At 37.1% G+C, this 22869-nt stretch overlaps 1 protein-coding gene and 1 pseudogene across 1 annotated transcript; both read left to right on the forward strand.

Annotated features, from left to right (window-relative positions):
• Positions 1-781: 781 nt before the first annotated feature.
• Positions 782-1744, forward strand: LOC149177797 (cytochrome P450 78A4 pseudogene; annotated as a pseudogene).
• LOC149177798 (cytochrome P450 78A4-like) lies at positions 1620-2999 on the forward strand. Its single transcript, XM_089423469.1, has 2 exons — positions 1620-1773; positions 2041-2999. Exons 1-2 carry the CDS (start codon positions 1756-1758, stop codon positions 2671-2673), a joined length of 651 nt encoding a protein of 216 aa, XP_089279595.1. The 5' UTR covers positions 1620-1755; the 3' UTR covers positions 2674-2999.
• The last annotated feature ends 19870 nt before the right edge of the window (positions 3000-22869 follow it).

A 22869-nucleotide genomic window follows, 5' to 3' on the forward strand; every position in this document is an offset into this window, starting at 1 on the left:
GTAAACCATAGTTTATGTCTTTATATAAATATGAATTATAGTTTATTAAAAGAATGATATTTGATATCAAAATATGTAATCAAAAACATATTTAAATATTATGTGGAAAGTACACAAAAATTTCAAATATGAGACCAAATTGATACTAGAATTTTAGCTTTAATATGGGGGCATTTAGTGTGGCAACATAAAAGGTTTGAATTCAATGTTTACAAAGTACAAAGTATTTGGTGCAGCCAATTCAAATTGAATTTAGACGTAACAAATTTGACTTCAATTTCAATGGGACAAATTTGAATTGACTTTCTTTTTTTCGATGCAACAAAAGGTGGAGCGGTTAGACCAACTAAGTTCTTGATGCAGCAAAATCAAAATCAAGAGCGAGAAAAGTGGTAAAGAAATAGGCAATTTATGGGAAGAAGCGAGCACATAATAAAATTGTTTTTATTAAATTTATTAATTAGGAGAAAAAAAAGCGAAGCATAACTCTCTATTAAACCTCCACCATCCACGTAATGATACTTCATAATTAAATTAGAATTCTGAAAACTCCATACACAACTATCAAGATAAAAATGCATGTGCATCCAGTGGGAGTTACAACCTGCTATTTCCCTCTATTTCCATAGAATGGAATCGTTCCCACTATAAATCCACATCAAGTCCTCATTTTTATGTGTATCTCTTTGCTTTGTTTTGTTGCTGCTTCTTTGGTTTCTCTATTTGCCATCCATTTTGTTTGCAACTTTCGTTTTCTTTTTTTTATTTGCCATCCACTTTGATGGAAAATGGGGGGAGTTCTGAAAGTGCCGAATGGTGGCTCTATGTCCTCCTCTTTGGAAATAGTGGTTTGTTGGACTCTCAGGATATTTTTGCTGCGTTGGGTCAGTGGCCTCTGTATGTTGCACTGCTCATCGCTGCTGTTTTGGCGTCCTGGTTGATGCCGGGAGGCTGTGCGTGGGCGGGAAGACACAGGAGGTCTGGCCACGTTCCTATTCCCGGTCCCAAAGGATGGCCCATTATCGGAAGTCTAATGGACATGAGCATCGGTCTCGCTCACCGCAAGCTCGAATATCTGGCTCGTCTTCATGGTGCCACGAAGCTTATGGCCTTTAGCTTAGGCTCCACGCCCGCCGTTATTACATCGGATCCTGAAGTGGCCCGAGAGCTGCTCAACTCCCCTCATTTCGCCAACAGACCCCTGAAGCAATCTGCGCAGCAGTTATTGTTCGGCCGGGCTATTGGCTTCGCACCCAATGGGGATTACTGGAGGCTGCTGAGGAGAATTTCTTCTACGCATCTCTTTTCTCCGCGCAGAATCGCTGCCCACGAGCCTGGTCGCCAGGCTGATGCTCTGGGAATGCTTGTCGATATCCAAAAGGAATGTGAGCGTAACGGTGTTGTAAGGGTTCGAGCACACTTGCAAGGGGCTGCGCTGAACAATATCATGGGCAGCGTCTTTGGAAGGAGGTTCGATATGTCATGTACTTCTACTTGTGAACAAGTGAAGGATCTGCGGGAGATGGTGGATGAGGGTTTCCAGCTGTTGGGAGCGTTCAACTGGGCGGATCATCTACCATGGCTGCGACCGCTGGACCCTCTTCGAATCCATGCTCGTTGCGCCCGCCTGGTGTCGTTAGAAATATCATCGAAGAGCACCGACGTGCAGAGCGGAACAGCGAAACGGGTGATCAATCCGATTTTGTTGACGTTCTGCTGTCGTTGCATGGAGAAGATAAGCTAGATGAGGAGGATATGATCGCTGTTCTCTGGGTCCGTACTATCCGTATTTTCATCCATGTATCTCTGTATTTTAGTTAAATTTTCACACTCTGATCTGATCTATCTCTCTGTATTTTAGTTTAGTTTTTCACACTCTGATCTATCTATCTCTGTATTTTAGTGTTTTGACACTCTGATCTGATCTGATATGTTCTATCTCTGTATTTTAGTTTAGTTTTTTCACACCGGAAGGAATTTATGAATGACGTGAGTTTGCTCGCCTTTGCTTCTAATTTCTTTATGTATGCATGCATGCAGGAGATGATTTTTCGCGGCACAGACACGACGGCTCTGCTGACAGAGTGGACCATGGCAGAACTGGTGCTGAATCCGGATGCCCAGAAGAAAGCTCAGGCAGAGTTGGACGCAGTAGTGGGGCGAGAGCGCAGCGTGAAGGATTCAGATATCCCTAACCTGCCCTACGTGCAGGCTGTGGTAAAGGAGGCGCTGCGAATGCATCCGCCTGGACCGCTCCTATCATGGGCACGTCTCTCCACTGAAGATGTGAACATGGGCGATGGAATGTGTGTCCCGGCGGGCACGACTGCCATGGTGAATATGTGGTCGATTACTCACGACCCCAGCATTTGGGAATCACCTCAAGAGTTCCGTCCGGAGAGGTTTGTAGTGTCGGAAGGTGGGGAAGACGTGGATGTAAGGGGTAATGATCTGAGGCTTGCGCCTTTTGGTGCTGGTCGTCGTGTGTGCCCGGGGAAGGCTCTGGGCCTTGCCACTGTTAACCTCTGGGTGGCTAAGCTCCTCCATCATTTTCAATGGCTTCCTCATGCTGAACATCCAGTTGATTTGTCCGAGGTTCTTAAGCTGTCCTGCGAAATGGCTCATCCTCTTCGTTCTGTTCCCATCATACGGGTGCCAGCTTTCACTAGCTAATTAAATCCTCCCCCGTTACCTGCTAATTGCGGTACCTCCTGTTCTGTTTCTGTTTGTCAGTATTACTAGGCACTATATATGCGTCGATGCCGTCTCCCATTATGTATTTCGATTGCATGAGCACGCACTATCATGCAATGCCGTTCAATCTTTAGCTCTCCGGTTATATGTATCTCGATTATAAGTGGTACTTTTTCTGACCCATCGTCGTCATATGAGACTGTGTGTCTCTGTTTGGTTATTGCGATCGATAGAACGAACGATGGATGGTCGTTTTGGGTTTGAATAATGGTGAGCTGCACGTTAAATTTTTGACAATAAAGATGAGTGACCACGGATATTTTTGCATTGTTTGTTTCTAATGGATGGATTTTTTCAACTCTTTCTTTCTTTTTTTACAGTCAGTCAACAATTTTATTTGTTAAAGCATAAATTACATTACATGGTGCAATTTTATTTGTTAAACCATATATATATATATATATATATATATATATATATCACGTAAATTACATGGTGTATTCCTGTATAGCAGAGGCAGATGTCGTCACACCATTGTCAATGGTTTTGAAAACGATTTCTACACAATTAGGTGAGACTTACCAGCAGTTCAAGTTTGATATTTAACCTCATCATTTGAATTATAAAGTTACTTACACGAACGAAGATCTTTGTTCCTTTATTAGTCCCTGCCGGGGACTATATGCGATCGATAGATCGCTGACTTTGCGTTGATCGACACGATTTTTGATTATATTTGCCATATAACCTAAGTTGAACCAAGGTTTTGGGGGTGGAAAGGATTTGGGGTCTTATTACACGCTTCGCATCGTTCGAGGTGAAGGGCACGTGGCGCAGGTGAAGGGCACGTGGGCGGCATGCGCTGTGGTGGTCTGATCGACAGCCAGCTGTCCCTCCTCGAGATGCTGGAAAGTTCAGCTTGGGTTTTATTGTCTTCGCAGCCTTTGGGTTGGTATTGTTACTTGCTTGTTTAGCTCTGCAGTCTGTGCGATTTTTCGTCTGCGGTGGAGTTCCTGCCTGCTCGGGTATTGTTACTTGCTTGTCTAGCTCTGCAGTCTGTGTGATTTTTCGTCTGCGGTGGAGTTCCTGACTGCTCGGTATGGCTTTGGTAAGTACGGCTACTGTATGGCATTCTAGTTAAATACTGAGGGTTTCTGTTACCTGCATGCAAGAGTCCATGGTTATTTGAGCATTATAAGTTAATGGCATTCTGGTTGAACACTGAGGGTTTGTCTTAGCTGTGGTCGGCATGCGCTGTGGTGGTCTGATCGCCGGCCAGCTGTCCCTCGTCGAGATGCTGGAAAGTTCGGCTTGGGTTTTACTGTCTTCGCGACCTTTGGGTTGGTATTGTTACTTGCTTGTTTAGCTCTGCAGTCTGTGCGATTTTTCGTCTGCGGTGGAGTTCCTGCCTGCTCGGGTATTGTTACTTGCTTGTTTAGCTCTGCAGTCTGTGCGATTTTTCGTCTGCGGTGGAGTTCCTGCCTGCTTGGTGTGGCTTTGGTAAGTTCGGCTACTGTATGGCATTCTGGTTAAATACTGAGGGTTTCTGTTACCTGCATGCAAGAGTCCATGGTTATTTGATCCTGGAAAGTTACTCGGCTTGGGTTTTACCCTGTTCGCGGCCTTTGGGTTATTATTGTTACTTGGTTGTTTAGCTCTGCGGTCTCTGCGATTTTTCCTTTGTATTTGTTGTATTGTCTGCGGTGAAAACACAATGCGGTTCCTGCCTGCTCGGTTAACTGTATAGCAAACGTTTGGTTGCGGTTCTGTTGTTCCAGGTCCGGCTTGTATGCCTCGACTGTAGCTTTGGTAAGTTCGGCTACTGTATTGTTTAGAGGTTAAGTTCGGCTACTGCATTATAAGTTAATGGCATTCTGGTTAAATACTGAGGGTTTCTGTTACCTGCATGCAAGAGTCCATGGTTATTTGAGCATTATAAGTTAATGGCATTCTGGTTGAATACTGAGGGTTTGTCTTAGCTGCATGGGTTTTATGGAAATTTCGGTAAATGTCTGCGTGAAGCTGTGATTCTTGGTTGTATTGTTTAGAGGTTAAGTTGGGCTACTGCATTATAAGTTAATGGCATTTGGGTTATTATTGTTACTTGGTTGTTTAGCTGTGCGGTCTCTGCGGTTTTTCCTTTGTATTTGTTGTATTGTCTGCGGTGAAAACACAATGCGGTTCCTGCCTGCTCGGTTAACTGTATAGCAAACGTTTGGTTGCGGTTCTGTTGTTCCAGGTCCGGCTTGTATGCCTCGACTGTCTGGTGTCGCTTTGGTAAGTTCGGCTACTGTATTGTTTAGAGGTTAAGTTCGGCTACTGCATTATAAGTTAATGGCATTCTGGTTAAATACTGAGGGTTTCTGTTACCTGCATGCAAGAGTCCATGGTTATTTGAGCATTATAAGTTAATGGCATTCTGGTTGAATACTGAGGGTTTGTCCTAGCTGCATGGGTTTTATGGAAATTTCGGTAAATGTCTGCGTGAAGCTGTGATTCTTGGTTGTATTGTTTAGAGGTTAAGTTCGACTACTGCATTATAAGTTAATGGCATTCTGGTTAAATACTGAGGGTTGCTGTTACCTGCATGCAAGAGTCCATGGTTATTTGAGCATTATAAGTTAATGGCATTCTGGTTGAATACTGAGGGTTTGTCTTAGCTGCATGGGTTTTATGGAAATTTCGGTAAATGTCTGCGTGAAGCTATGATTCTTGGTTGTATTGTTTAGAGGTTAAGTTCGGCTACTGCATTATAAGTTAATGGCATTCTGGTTAAATACTGAGGGTTTCTGTTACCTGCATGCAACAGTCCATGGTTATTTGAGCATTATAAGTTAATGGCATTCTGGTTGAATACTGAGGGTTTTGTGTGCAGACTTCGTTAACCAATTTCGTCATTTGCACATTTTCTCATGGTACTGGCACAGGTTGGGTTGTCCATGAATATGGTCTAGACAAGAAGGAATTCGAACGCTCGGCTTCGTTGCAGGTACGGTGTTATTCTACTAATTGCTTTTTGTCAATTTTTGTATTACTTGCTTTTTGTCAATTTGTTAGGGTTTTAATTTTTGCATTGTGTAGGTTTATGGTCCAGTTACTCTAGGTTTATAGTCGAGTTACTCCGTGATCCCTGCCGGGGACTATATGCGATCGATCGATCGCTGGCCGTTGGTTGACCGACGTGATTTTTGATTATATGAACCATATAACCTAAGTTGAACCAAGGTTTTGGGGTCTTATTGGGGGCTTCGCATCGTTCGAGGTGAAGGGCACGTGGTCCCGTGACTCCCAAGCGGATGTGTAACGCTGGTATGAATCGGACAGTATACAATTGATTTGGTAATAAATTCAGATTGATTTACAATTAACTTGGGTTACGGCATGTGCTGTGGTGGTCTTATCGGCAGACAACTGTCCCTGCTCGAGATCCTGGAAAGTTACTCGGCTTGGGTTTTACCCTGTTCGTGCCCTTTGGGTTATTATTGTTACTTGGTTGTTTAGCTCTGCAATCTGTGCGATTTTTCGTTTGTATTTGTTGTATTGTCTGCGGTGAAAACACAATGCAGTTCCTGCCTGCCGTGATACTGTGGGTTTCTGTTACCTGCATGGGTTTTATGGAAATTTCCGTAAATGTCGGTTTCGACCACCATGTGACTTCCTTATCATTTGGGCCGAGACGACCTGGGTGAAGCTATGGTTCTTGGTACAGATTGAGTGGCAGCCTTTTGTAGTTTGAACTGTTTTTGCACATGAAGATCTAAATAAATTGGGGTTTTTGAACTGTTTGAAATGTTAAAATATTGAAGATTGCAGTCTGTTTTGTAACTGCATGGTTTCCTATCTTAGGCGTGTATTCAAGGTTTTTCGCTCGTATAATTTATATGTATGTTTACTTTGGTCCATAATGTTTCTTTAAGTTTATAATTCTGTTATGGATGTATGAATATTCGACTCTGATATTACTCCTAGAACGGAAGGTTGCTTTGTTAACAACTTTGTTAAGTTCATTTAGTTAGTGTTAAGTTCATTTGCTTTGTTAAGAAGTGCTGAATTGAAGGTTTGCTATATTGGTACTAGATGTTGTTCGTTTGCTGTTGTTTATATATTGGATGAAATGTTTCGTTTGCGAAAATTATAAGCTTTTCCGTGATACTGAGGGTTTCTCTTACTTGAATGGGTTTTATGGAAATTTCCGTAAATGTCAGTTTCGAGCACCATGTGACTTCCTTGTCATTTGGGCCAAGATGACCTAGGTGACGCTGTGATTCTTGGTACAGGCTCTGTTGTGCATGAATATGGTCTAGACGAGAAGGAATTTGAACGCTCGGCTTTGTTCCAGGTACGGCGTTATTCGACTAATTGCTTTTTGTCAATTTTTCTATTAATTGCTTTTTGTGAATTTGTTAGGCTTTTAATTTTTGCATTGTGTAGGTTTATGGTTCAATTACTCTAGATTTATAGTCGAGTTACTCTGTGATTGTTTTAAAAAATATAGATATTTAAGCTGTATTCGGTCATTTATATTTTTTCTCTCATTCAATTATATTGGAATTCAAATCTGGAATTGTCATTGTTTATTCTGTGTTTACATTAATATTAATATTAATATTATCAATTGTTATAATCATAACAATAATATTATTTGAGATGATCCCAACAAGTAGAAGTTGGGTAATGCATGCAACTAGCTCCGTATAATGATGTATCAAGACATTTTGTCTATTTAAACCTTAGATTAAAATCTCATGTTAGCTAGTTATAACCAGATTGGTTCTGATATGATGTTCAACTACCTTATTCTGCTCAGAGAGGAAAAATTATTTTATTATGAAAACAAAATTACATTTATTATACATGTTTCTGCATTTCACAGATATCCTTAAGCATAGGAAGTGATAAAAGTATTGCTGAGAACATATCTTGCTTCATAAACAGTTTTCAAAAATGTCAATATGACAGCCCTATCATAGTCATTCTAACATATATCACAGCTTTGAAGCCAGTTTTGTCTCATAAGAAATTAGCTCCTAGATATGTCCATAAACAATCCCATAAAAAAATATAGATATAGAGATATGCTTAAGCATAGGAAGTGATAAAAGTATGGCTGAGAAGATATGTTGCTTCATAACCAGTTTTCAAAAATGTCAATATGACAGCCCTGTCATGGTCATTCTGACATACATCACAGGTTTGAAACCAGTTTTGTCTCATAAAAATTAGGTCCTAGATATGTTCATAAACAGTGCCATAAAAAAATATACATATAGATATTGACATTTAAACAATCCCATGATTACATGAAAAGTGTGTCAAGACATTCCATGAGCTCTCCTTCCACTCTCTCTTGAATGATCCAAGCTCATGCTACCAAGTGTAATCTTGCTTTTGACAGTCCATCAGTTTCCATGTTCCTGTCTTTGTAAACATGTTGAAACATAATGTGTTAAATACTCTGTTTAAGCAAGTTGAATCTCCTGAAATATAGGTTGAAATTTATAATTATCCAATGAATTTGTTCCATTCATCCAATTCACCACAATTTGTGAATCATCAAAGATCTGTAATTTTTGGGCATCTTTTTTCACATGCCACAATTGCCAACAGTCTTGGGACAATTTGCTTAGGCAGATTGTTGCTGTGTTTGCCAAAGCTGTCCTTTGAACATATTACATGTTCATCATTTATATGGATCATACCTGCAGCGTCCCATAATGATGGATCTTGTTGAGAAGTGTTATGGAAGTACGCTTATGCACTACTCGTATCTGGTTCTCAATGCCTTGTTTGGGTTCCTTGATCCTTGAATTCTGTTTAGATCCATATAGTATAACCATAGTCTGATACCGAATAGCAGGAAACTTTTTACCTTGGAATATGTTGGAGTTGCAACCTAGCACAAATCAGAGACGATACTTTTTATATTTTGACAGTTGAATTGGTGCACCACTTATGTAAAACTCATAAATAGCCTCATGGTTATTTTATTTCACAAATGCAATTGACAATGATGTTAACTTTCAGAAATATTCTTAAAGTTGTGTTGCATTTGTTCATTTTGTCTTTCCATTGCTTCCTTTTGTTAACTTCATTTTGTGTTTCGATTGTTCCCTTTTGTTAACTTGCACAAATATTCTTAGAATTATGCTCCATTTTTTCATTATGTCTTTGCATTGTTTCCATTTCCAATTTCTTTGTTATTTATAAATATGGCTTGTTGCTAGAAATTTGATATTTGTTTACCAAGATAATGCAATAGCCTATTTTTTTAATATACATACATTTTGTTCAAAACAATCATGTTCAGTTTTTGCTAACTTCATTAATATTTTTTGCAAAGCTGTACAAGACAATTGCAAAAGCCAACTCTGGTAAGCAATTGCAAATGATGGAAGAAATAATAGATGTTGACAATTACAAATTCAGATTGCAATGCATTTTGCCTGAGAACATTGATATTGTATTGAAAAGAAATGGTCTTTTTAGACTAAATGCATTTTCATATACTGTAGGAGATTGTCTATTTGACTCATTCGAAATGCTTCTACATTTTCGTTATACTTCAAATGAATTGCGAAATGGGTTAATAGACCACTTTCTTTTTTGCTTAAAGAACAATGACGTTGAAGCAATACAGTCATATCAATATGAACTAGCACCTGAGTTCCTATACGAGTTACATGGTGTTAATGATATTGGTACATATCTTCATAAAATGCGTTATTCTGCATCTACAAATATAAAGGAGTCTAAACGAGGTTTATGGGGTGATACCTTTTGCATACTTTGGTTAGCTAAATGGCTAGATATATCAATTGCAGTTTGATCATTGACAAGAAAAACGAGATATTTGCTCTTTATCAACATGAAAATGCAATTCCATATTGCATTCTCTTTCACGATGCAAATCTTGTTAGTGGTCATTATGAACCATTGGTTTACCAAAAGTTTCCAATTTGCATTTGCAACCAGTCTAATATCTACCTATCACCTATTTGCAAAGATATTGAAAGCAATTGGATGCACATTGCAAATAATATGCTTTTAAATGGACTAACAATTGCAAAGCAAGTGACATCTAATTGTGGTGACAGTCTCTTTAATGCAATTTGCTATTTAGTAGCAACAGAATTCAATGCAGAGTGTTTGCGACTTTACATTGTGCAATCTTTTTGCAATGCAGTTATGCATAAGAATCAAGAGGCATTGCATTGTTTAGAGCAATACCTAGTAGTTGATGCGATACACTATACAATGAATAGCAACTGGCAACAATATCTGATAAATATGGCAATGCCATATGAAAAAGGACAAGTGGAAGGCGGACCATTTTGTCTACAATGGATATCTGTCATATTCAAAGTCAATATCCAAGTATGGTCCTCTGTTACTAATAACTTTGTCAATTACAGTTCCGCTTATTCGAGATGCAATGATATTGTTAACATCTTGTCATTCATGACAAATACATCACATATTCACTACCATGCAATGATACAAGAATATGTTCACAATTCTCAACAATTGTGCATGGAAGCAAATGATGTTTGTAATCAATTGCGTCATGAGCATGTACTAGAAAAAGAGCAATGTATATCTCAAGTACATTTTAGCAATAATATTGCATTTGAGATAGCATGTCATTTAGAGCAAATGCAACCAACTAAGGATTGTAGGCTGAATTATCACAAGCTAAAGCAATTCATACGTACAAAACGCAAATGCAATGACAAATGCAAAAAACCATTTTCTAATAAGAAGTCAAGAAAGAAAAATGCAATACAAATTTATATGGAAAAAGTCGAAGACACGCCTAGGAATACATGTGCAGTTTGCAACAAATTGCATTTTGCAAAAAATATTAGATTCTTCACTATAGATTTGCAAGAAAAGCATATGAATTTGACGTTGAACAATAGGACCTTTAGCAATGAAAACATATGTGTTTCTTGCAAGAAAGCACTCGAGAATGGAAAGCTACCACAATTTGCAGCACCTGAACAAATAAGACGTAACATTTCATTGCCAACTGTAAATATACTTTCAGACCTAGAAGAAAGACTTGTGTCATTGAGAATTGCATTTGCACAAATCAGACAATGGGGACATAGACGGTCACAAATTAGCTTAACAGGATCAATTATCAATGTACCAGTTCATATGGACATTGTGCAAAAAGCATTGCCACAATATCTAAATGATACAATGACAATTGCAGTTGCATTGAAAAGACGATTGCAATACAAAAATGCATACCAAACAGGTAAAGTGCGTTCGATTATTGTCATGAAGGCATTGAACGAACTATGTTCTAGAAGTCTTTGTAAAGATAGCAACATTTGTATAAATGAGAATTGGGCCCATGTTTTACAAGAGAATAATGAATACACTGTACAAAATTCAAACAGTGACAATGAAAGTGATACAGATAGTGATGCAAATAATGAAACACCTACTGAAACATTGGTGCATGGATTAATAGAATCACGACGCATCTACGATCTGCAAGAGAAGATTATTGAATTGGCACCTGCTGAAGGACAACGACCATTAGGCATCTTCAAGGACAAATATGCAGAAGAAATGAACTTTCCAACATTATTTTATGGCAATGCACGTGATCATGACATCACAAATAGGTTTAGTTACCAAAAAAATGTACAATGGGAATTGTTACAAGCAAGTGGTGACTTCCAATATCATACAACAAATTTGTTTTTCAAGACAATGCGAATAATAATTGATAAAGTGCTTTCTTGCATATGGGTGCGAATAAGAAAAGGACAACTAAAAGGTAGGAAAATATTAGCAAAAGATGTCAAGTATCGAGCAAATTTGGAAAAGTTATTGAAGTCTGACATTGGATACATAGATTTCAAAAACATTCGCATATCTTCTGACCATTTGGAACAAATTAGGAAAAACATATTTGGAATGATACGACAACTGGGGCCTCCAACTTTCTTTGTGACATTCACAAGTGCAGAACATCGATGGAAACCATTAGTAGATACACTTGTCACATTGTTTAGAAATAAAGCAAATAAAAATGCTATTGATATATTAGAAGATGATGACATTGACTACCTTATAAGAAAATATCCAGTCACATGTAGCCAATACTATAGACATAGAATTAATGCTATAAAGCGATTGATATCTCAAGATACTACATTCTTTGGAAAAATATCTGATTACTATTTCGTAACAGAATTCCAAAATAGAGGAACTGAACATGAACATGGACTGTTATGGATAGAGAATGCTCCAATATATGGAAAAGAAAGCAACTCAGAAATTGAGAAGTTTCTTGACAATTACATCACTTGTAATACAGATCATTTGGAGCTAGATGTTGCTAAATTGCATAAACATCACCATACAAAAAGTTGTAAGAAGCGAAAAAATTCAAATTGCAGATACAACTTCCCCATGCCACCAATGAAATCAACAATGATCATTGAACCAACCAATGCAGAAAATAAAAAAATCGTAGAGAAATCAATATCGTTTTTTGCATTCTTGGAGCAAACAAACTACAATGATTCAACAACACATGACAATTTCCTCCTAGAAATAGGCCTACTACAAAATGAGTACATAGAACTATTACAACATACAGTAAAGCAACCAACAATTTTCCTGAAACGAAAACCTTCTCACATTTGGAATAAAAGTTTTGCAAACGGTATCCCTGCTTTATGGAATGCAAATACAGATGCACAATTTGTGCTAAATGCATATGCTGCAGCATCATATTGTAGTTCATATATGACCAAAATTGACAAGTCTATGACAAATGCATTTAGAAGAATACGCAAAGAGCATCAGAAAGATGAAATTGATGCTATGCAAATGATTCGTAAACTTGGAAATACATTACTCAATCTACAACAAATGTCAGCTCAACAAGCAGTGCATATAGCACTTTCATTGCCATTGAGTTCTAGTTCAAGGGAATGTATATTTGTAAACACGTCTCCAGTTGATGAACGCACGTTTATGCTTAAACCGCCTATTCTTTTGAAACAAGAACCTGATGATTCAGAAGATGTTATGTGCCATTCCATTGTTGACTACTACATTGGACGACCAAGTTCCATTAGCAAAATGATGCAGGAGCATCAAGCACTTAGCCAGCAATGTGACATCTTGGTCACATGTTGTGGCTAGTTAAAAATATATTAGACTTAGAAATAGTTTAAATAATATATTTCATTAAATTTGCTATTTATTTTAGGAGAATTATAGTTGTTTAATTAAATACGGCATAATAATAGAGTTGGTTTCTTTCCCTGCGTGGAATAGAACCAAAATAGGGAAAATGCTAAATAATAGGGGGTATTAGTTTGTTGAGAAACTCTAGAAGAAATCTATTCTGAGAAGAATAGTTTCTCGTATTTGTATAAATTAGAGAAAGGTTGAAGGTGTGAGGGGGGAGTTTTTTTTGTGTGAAGTTTGCAGAGCGAGAGCTCAGATAAATAAAGGAAATGATTTTCGTGCATAACACTGGCTTGTTATGACAAAGAAATCGATTTCTATTTATTGATTTTATCTGACTGTGATACATATATATATTAGTTTTGAATCTGTGTCGATTTGTGTGTAGCATTCTGTTTGGTTGTGTGAGTGGTTTGAGTGTGACTTCGACGAGGAGATTATAATCGAGGAAAATAGTTTACAGATGTTGGGTTCATCCATCGTATTTCATTTATCTACTCTATATGGACTAGCAATTGTATTTGATTGCACTGTCTTTTTATATGCAATTGTATTTGTAGCAGGTCGCTGATGTTGCGGAGAAATGAATCAATTATATATGGGTCATCGAGGTCGCTGAAGAAATGAAATAATTACTACGAATTCCCATTCCCGATTCAATGTTCATTTCATTTGCAGCGCTGTGGAATTGATGAGTTAGAAGATACAATACAGGAATCCATTTGAAACAGAGAAAGTCGAGTTAAAACCGTTGAAGCATCGGACCAAGTGTTAAGGTTCACTTCTGTGAATCAGTGGTTGGCTTGTTCAGTCCAATTTCGAATCGGAACACCAGAAATTTGCAATACAGATCCCTGAAATCACGCATTTGAGCTTGATATGGAGGGTCGGTTGTAGTAATTAAAGGTTCGACGCACTAAAGTACTCCGACAGTTAATACGATGGAGGATATAAATGCCAGATTTTCGTGAGCCATTCCGGTCAAATTGCATGAAATTTGGGAAGAAAACGATATGTTTATATGTTGAATTATAACGTGACCGCCGATAGTAAAAACAGATTCGTTGTAATATATTATATATCGGTCCACGCATATACATAAATGATAACGTGTAGTTGGCCAACAGCGAAGATATTGTATCAGATTTGGATCGATCTGATAAGGGTCGATGTTTGCTAATTGCAACAGATTGCAATACAGTTAGGCACCAAAATGAATGATTTGTTGGTTTTCAAACAGAATGTGGTTGTATCTATTATGCGTTAATAAAGGAATCGGATGGGCTGCGCCCTGTATGAAGAGAGAAAAGAATTCATTTTATGTATTTTAATTTGAACCACGTTTTTTATTTATTTCAGCATTCCAGTATTTTGAAGGGCGAACAAGACTTCTCTGTTTGTGTTATTTTATGCTACTGATTGTAATCGACCTCGATTGAGCACAGGAATTTCGGTGCATCAGTTTTGGTATCAGAGCCAGTCACAGGTGTTGCAGCAAAGATGCCACCAAGGAGAGGAATTGGTCGAGGAAGACCAGAAGCAAATGCAGTCCTGATAGAAGAAGTGCGAAGACTGCGTGAACGAATGGAAACAATGGAAACAACCCAGAGAAGAGCACCTAATGAGGGAGCTGAAAGTTCTTCAGAAGAATCTGAGGAAGATGTGAAAACAGAAGAAGAGAATGAAAATGTTAAATTCATGAAGATGCTAGCGAAGGTTGGAAGCAAACCCAAGATAGAAATTCCTATGTATGAAGGAAGTTTAAATGCCGAGGAGCTCATGGATTGGATCAGATCCATAGATCAGTATTTCGATTATGAAGAGATTGAGGAGAATATGAGGGTGAAGTTTGCAGTCACTAGGCTGAAGGGCCATGCAGCCATCTGGTGGGACGAGTTACAGACATCAAGAACGAGAAAGGGGAAATCTAAGATCAAGCAATGGGATAAAATGGTAAGCAAACTGAAAGCCAAGTTTTTGCCTAAAGACTATCATTTGAATCTTTTTAAGCAGATGCAAAATCTGAAGCAGAAAGGAATGTCTGTTAAAGAATACACTGAAGAATTTTACAGGTTAAATATCAGAACAGGGCATGTAGAAGATGATTTGGAGAAAGTAGCCAGGTATATTAATGGGCTAAGGTATGAGATCCAAGATGAGATTAGCCTGTTAAGTTTGAAAACTGTTGAGGATGCCTATCAAGCAGCCTTGAAGGCAGAGGAAAAACTCTTGCGCAAACAAAACCAGAGAAACAGAGGTAAGAATCCGGCAAAAGAAGGAAGGATACTTGAATCCAAAGTTCAACACTCTCAGAATGAGGCAGGGAGTGCGAGCAATAGAGCACCACAAAGAGGAGATTTTGGCCGTGGAAGGTTCGTGCCCAGAGGCAGAGGCCGAGGAAGAGATGTCCGGTGCTTTGCATGTGGTGAATGGGGACATGTACAATGGGATTGTCCTCATCAGAGATCAGCAAACCAGCGCAACGTGAATGTTGCAGAAGCCAAGGAAGAGATTCCTCAACCTGAAGCTAAAGAGGAACCACCAGAAGATGGAGAGTCCCTATTACTGAAGAGGGTATTACTGGAAGGAGCTAAGGAAGCCAAAGAACCAGTTCAAAGGAAGACTTTATTCAGAACTGTATGTAAGTCCAAGGGTAAGTGTTGCAAGTTGATAATTGATAGCGGTAGTACTGACAATCTTGTTTCTACAGAGATGGTGGACAAGTTGAAGTTGGAGAGAACAGTACACCCCACTCCTTACAAAGTATCGTGGCTTCAAAAGGGCCATCAAATTTTTGTAACTGAACAATGTCAAGTTGAAATTCAGATTGGTACTTATAATGATGTCATTTTATGTGATGTAATGCCGATAGATGTATGTCACATATTGCTTGGAAGGCCCTGGCAATTTGACCGAAATGCCATTCATGATGGCAGAAGAAATACTTATACTTTGGAAAAAGATGGGAATAAGCATACACTACTGCCGTTGAAAGCTGAAGCTGATAAAGAAGCAGCTGGAAACAGTGTTACATTGATGAATGAGAAGATCCTGTTGCAGGAAGATGAGAAGGGTAAGGAGATGCATCTTACTAGTGTTGGCAAACCCAAGGTAATTTTAACTTCTACAAACTTAGAAATTTTACCTGAAGAAATTCAGAACTTCTTGAATGATTGTGCTGATATTGTTGTGGATGAGTTGTTACCCATCAGGAGTATTAGTGAACATAATGATCTAATATCGGGAGTCAGTGTGTCAAATAAAGTAGCCTACAAGGTAATGCAGGAAAATGTCGAAGCTGGGACACAAGTGAAAGAGTTGATGGATAAATGGCTAATCAGTGGAAGCCTTAATCCATGTGCTGTGCCAATAGCACTCAGTCCGAAGAAAGAAGTTGAATGGCGCATGAATTCAAATTCTCGAGCCTTATATAAAATCACCATCAGGGTGAAGAATGAAGATTTGAAGGAATATGCAGTCTCTAAAGAAGAGCTGAAATGGGATCCGAAGAAGATCCAAGTAGATGTGAATTGGCTAACTCCTAGAAGCATATTTGAGGGAGATGTCAAAAGCAGATGGCAGGAATGCAGTAGCAAAGACAAGCAGCGAGCCGATATGAGGAGGCGGAAAAAGGAATTCCAAACAGGTGATTTAGTCATGTATTGCAGAATAGTACCTATACTAAAAGCCAGAAGAAGAACCACAAAGAGACCCCATAACAGACGGAAGCCCAAAGCAGGGAAAAGGAAAAAGAAAGTGCTAAAGAGAACCAGGAGTCAGACTCATTATCAGTGTTTGACCAAGTGGAAAGAGGAACCAGTAGAGGACGTCAGCAGAGCTACAGAGAATGAGGATCAACTCCAAACAACTACAAGATTAGTTTTCTTCCCCGGGAGTCTGATGCAGGAGCATCAAGCACTTAGCCAGCAATGTGACATCTTGGTCACATGTTGTGGCTAGTTAAAAATATATTAGACTTAGAAATAGTTTAAATAATATATTTTATTAAATTTTCTATTTATTTTAGGAGAATTGTAGTTGTTTAATTAAATACGGCATAATAATAGAGTTGGTTTCTTTCCCTGCGTGGAATAGAACCAAAATAGGGAAAATGCTAAATAATAGGGGGTATTAGTTTGTTGAGAAACTCTAGAAGAAATCTATTCTGAGAAGAATAGTTTCTCATATTTGTATAAATTAGAGAAAGGTTGAAGGTGTGAGGGGAGAGTTTTTTTTTGTGTGAAGTTTGCAGAGCGAGAGCTCAGATAAATAAAGGAAATGATTTTCGTGCATAACACTGGCCTGTTATGACAAAGAAATCGATTTCTATTTGTTGATTTTATCTGACTGTGATACATATATATATTAGTTTTGAATCTGTGTCGATTTGTGTGTAGCATTCTGTTTGGTTGTGTGAGTGGTTTGAGTGTGACTTCGACGAGGAGATTATAATCGAGGAAAATAGTTTACAGATGTTGGGTTCATCCATCGTATTTCATTTATCTGCTCTATATGGACTAGCAATTGTATTTGATTGCACTGTCTTTTTATATGCAATTGTATTTGTAGCAGGTCGCTGATGTTGCGGAGAAATGAATCAATTATATATGGGTCATCGAGGTCGCTGAAGAAATGAAATAATTACTACGAATTCCCATTCCCGATTCAATGTTCATTTCATTTGCAGCACTGTGGAATTGATGAGTTAGAAGATACAATACAGGAATCCATTTGAAACAGAGAAAGTCGAGTTAAAACCGTTGAAGCATCGGACCAAGTGTTAAGGTTCACTTCTGTGAATTAGTGGTTGGCTTGTTGAGTCCAATTTCGGATCGGAACACCAGAAATTTGCAATACGGATCCCTGAAATCACGCATTTGAGCTTGATATGGAGGGTCGGTTGTAGTAATTAAAGGTTCGGCGCACTAAAGTACTCCGACAGTTAATACGATGGAGGATATAAATGCCAGATTTTCGTGAGCCATTCCGGTCAAATTGCATGAAATCTGGGAAGAAAACGATATGTTTATATGTTGAATTATAACGTGACCGCCGATAGTAAAAACAGATTCGTTGTAATATATTATATATCGGTCCACCCATATACATAAATGATAACGTGTAGTTGGCCAACAACGAAGATATTGTATCAGATTTGGATCGATCTGATAAGGGTCGATGTTTGCTAATTGCAACAGATTGCAATACAGTTAGGCGCCAAAATGAATGATTTGTTGGTTTTCAAACAGAATGTGGTTGTATCTATTATGCGTTAATAAAGGAATCGGATGGGCTGCACCCTGTATGAAGAGAGAAAAGAATTCATTTTCTGTATTTTAATTTGAACCACGTTTTTTATTTATTTCAGCGTTCCAGTATTTTGAAGGGCGAACAAGACTTCTCTGTTTGTGTTATTTTATGCTACTGATTGTAATCGACCTGGATTGAGCACAGGAATTTTGGTGCATCAAAAAATCTGCCTTGCAGAATTTGTATCAAATTACAAGAAAAATGGCAAACCCATATCTAAAAGGAAAAAACCAAATGTTATACGATTTGTCAAATATAACAAACACAATGATATTGAAAACTTTTGTCGAGAGAAATTATTGTTATATATGCCATTTGAAAATTGTGAAGATACATTGAAACAAGAATTGCCTACATGGCTCTCTGCATATACATTACATGAAAAAACAATTCAAGTTAATGAAGCCAAATTTACATATAACATCAATCCAACATGGGGTGATTTAGAGACTGCAACAAATGAGAAAATTAGTTCTTTGAATACTAACGAAATGAATATGCAAAACCAAGAGAACAATTCCCATTATGAGGAATATGATTTGCAATCGGACTTGCAATTTCCAAAACAATTTGAAATGAAGAAAAAAATCAATCTTGGATTTCAAATTACTGCCCATCCATTTTTAATGGAGAACAATGAATATTACAAACTTAGAAGAATCTTGAACAAAGAACAACAAGCAATTGTAAAAGACATTGCAATTAAAAAAAAAAAACCCAAGGAACCAATTTACCTTTTTATTACAGGTGGAGCAGGTGTAGGTAAAACGCTCACAGCAAAAGTGTTTTGCCAAATGCTTATACGAATTTATGATTCACAAAACACAACTGATCCTATGAAACCAAAAGGTCTAATATTAGCATACACAGGAAAAGCTGCATATAATGCAAGTGGAACAACAATCCATTCTACATTGCTAATGCCTTTTAACAAGTCTCAACTGTTCTCACTGAGCAAAGAAGTATTGGACAACTTATCAAAGCTATATCAAGAATTGCAAGTAGCTTTCATAGATGAGATCTCGATGATTGGAAGTCGGTTCTTATATTCTATTGACAATAGACTCAGAAACATAAAACATGTCCAAACAAAATACTTTGGGAACATTGACATCATATTTTGTGGTGATTTCTATCAAGCACAACCTATTTAAGACTCTCTTATTTTTGAACAACCAACAATCAAACAATAACACATGATTTCTGGAAGGATAATGTCAAGTGCTTCCAATTGCATATGACGATGCGACAAACAAATAAGAGATTCATATCAGTGTTAAATAGAATGCGAACAAATTGTCAAACATCTGACGATATAACATACATGAATACAAGTTGCATGCGCCCTGTACCAAATGATCCAACATTTCCCTATTTATTTTACAAAAACAAAGATGTTGCAATGCATAACAAGAAAATGTTGATGCTAATGCCTGGCAAAGAAATTTTGATTAATGCAATTGACGAAAATGAGGAGAATAACGACAATTTCCCAGTTCATCAACATACGGCTATTTTTCCTCCGCACCTTTTGATAAAGTTGAACATGTTAGTTGAAATGTATGCTTGCAATTATGATGCACCAGATGGGCTAGTGAATGGTGCAGATGGAATAGTTAAAGCATATACCCATACAAATAAGGTCGATGTTCTATGGATTAAGTTCCATGACCCTAATATTGGTCATCGACAATCTAGAAAACTAGGTCATTTGTACACTTCAGAGATAGCACATGATTGGACACCAATATTGTGAATATCAAAACCAATGCCTATGACATCAAAGATGGCGCCATTGAAAATACGAAAACAATTTCCAATTCAACTTGCATGTGCACGCACAATACATAGATCACAAGGCTTAACCTTGGATAGGCTTGCATTCGACCCTACTGGAGTACAAGTGCATGGCCTAGTATACACAGCACTGTCACGTGTCAGAAACATAGAATCATTGTATTTGCTTAATCCTCTTAAACATAGTAACTTCAAGGTCAAGCAAAAAGTAAATTCTGAAATGCAACGTTTGCAAACCACTGCAAAATGGCAACTAGAATACGACTGTTCATCAATACAATCATTGCGATCCATCTTTATTCTTTCATTGAACACTCGCAATCTTCATGCGCATCTTACTAACATATGCAATGACTATGACACAATGCAATCTGATATCTTGTGCTTACAAGAAACACATATGTTGCTGTCTATGCAAAATGAATACTTCAAAAATTTCAATTGCATCTCAAGTTGCATTAAGCATGGAGTAATGATATTGATAAAGAAAAATATCATTATCCTTGAACATACCCATTTTGAAGACTGCTTTGTAGAAGCATTGCTTGCAAAAATAAAATTTCACACATTACAAATTGCAATACTCAATATATATGCATCGCCACATGCAAACCTAAACAATATCCTCAATGTCATTGCAAAAGCTTTATACCACTTAGATCTAAACAATATCATAGTTATATTAGGGGACTTCAATATTGATATGGTGCATTGCAATCAAAAAACAAAGCAGCTAGAAACCTACATGCAAAACTACAATCTTCATTTCCTAGTTGACAAAAATAATAGCATGCACAAATCATTGATTGACCATGTTTGGGCAAATCTAGGTAATATAAAGTATAGAATTTTCGTATTGGATGCATATTGGTCTGACCATGATACAATATCTCTTGTCCTTGACCTATGATATACAGATGAAACAGTTTACAAAATTCCAAATTTTGACATTTTTGCAATACCTCATCGGTTTTACCATATCTATTTTACTAAAGCATACTACAATATCCTTTTTGTGCTAAACGAAGTGATAACAGCATACATACTATGCATTCTATTCTACATTTACATATATGGCGTTCTGTATTGATCAATGCAACTTATGCCAAAGACAGCCTTTTCAATTAACCAACACAACTATCTTATCATAAATTTGCAGATATGACCTCATCTATTTATGCATGCAGATTCTGCTAGTAAAACCCTTTTCAATTGAATAGAACGACCAAGAAAAAAGAACAACAACATGCAACATAAACAAACAGAGTATATTCTTTTTGCCTTTCCTTTTCTATGGATCTTGTCTTCTTGTTCAAGTTTTACTTTTATATGTTCTTTTGACTTGTACTAAATATGTCTTACTATTCTATAACATAGCATAAATCTTGAAAAAGGAAATGAAACAATTGAAGAAATAGAATGCATAAGCCAATTAGAAAGCGCAAACCAACCACTTGTTTTGCAAAGGTATGTCTATGAGAACTACACAAAAATGGTAATTTGTATTTAGAATATTAATGTCTACTATATATGCATTCTATTTTTATTTTTACATATGTATGGTTCTATGGTTTTAATGTTCTTGTTCACTTTTTACTTCTAATTTGCACTAAATATATGTTACTATTCTATAACATAGCCTAAATCTTCAGAGACGAAAAGAAACAATTGAAGAAATAGAATCCATAACGCAATTAGAAAGGGCAATCCAACCACTTGTTTTGCAAAGGTATGTCTATGACAACTATACAAATATGCTAATTTGTATTTAGAATAATAATGTTCAGCAAGGTATGTCTATGACAACTATACAAATATGCCAATTTCTATTTAGAATATTAATGTTTACTATATATGCATTCTATCTTTACATATGTATGGTTCTATGGTTTTAATGTTCCTTGTTAACTGTTTACTTCTATATGCTCTTTAAAATTGAACTAAATATATGTTCCTATTCTATAACATAGCATAAATCCTGAAAAAGGAAAACAAACAACTGAAGAAATAGACCACATAACTCAATTAGGAAAGGCAAACCAACCACTTGCTTTGAAACGGTATGTATGACAACTATACAAATATGCTATTTTCTATTTAAAATATTAATGTTTACTATATATATCTTCTCTTTTTACATATCTATATTTAAATGTATATATATCAGATTAGTGTTTACTATATATATCTTCTCTTTTTACATATCTATATTTAAATGTATATAAATTAGAAAATCTTGGACGAGTGAAGAAAGCACTAGTAGTAAGTCCCCCCAAACAATGCAGCAAGAAGACATGTACAGGTTACATATCACAATTTCTTTATTGATTGCTTATCACAAAATACATGTGATAATATCCACATCATATTGAACCATGCGTTTGCCTGTGTTAGTCCAACTGAAACAATCGCAGCCAAACTTCATTCAACAAATGTGCAAAATGATACATCAAAAAGGTATGCATATGAAACACAACACTCTAATCTATTTCTAGTTATTCAGTCTTTAGGAGAAACATAGTATTCTACAAATGTTTATAGCAATTTCTAACTAAGCAATTTTAATAGGCAAAAACAGATACTGCCAATTAAAGTATCAATTGAAGATCTCAATAGTCGTAAAATTGGGCAGCTATTTGTTGGAGACATAATGGTTGTCTATAGTGCATTCCTTGATAAAGCAAACAAATCACGTCAAGTATTGCGAGCTGATTTGACAGATGCTCAAGGAATGATGACTATAACGTTGAGTGTACCTGCACATTTGGTAGAGCGACATGAACAGAAAATTTTGCAAGGCAACAGCATCTCAATTACAAATTTCAGGATATTGCCTAAAAGTGTTTA

Source organism: Pinus tabuliformis, chromosome 4_1 (genome assembly GCF_031772625.1).
Source record: "Pinus tabuliformis cultivar Carrire ecotype Pingquan chromosome 4_1, CPIR1, whole genome shotgun sequence".
Lineage (NCBI taxonomy): Eukaryota > Viridiplantae > Streptophyta > Pinopsida > Pinales > Pinaceae > Pinus > Pinus tabuliformis.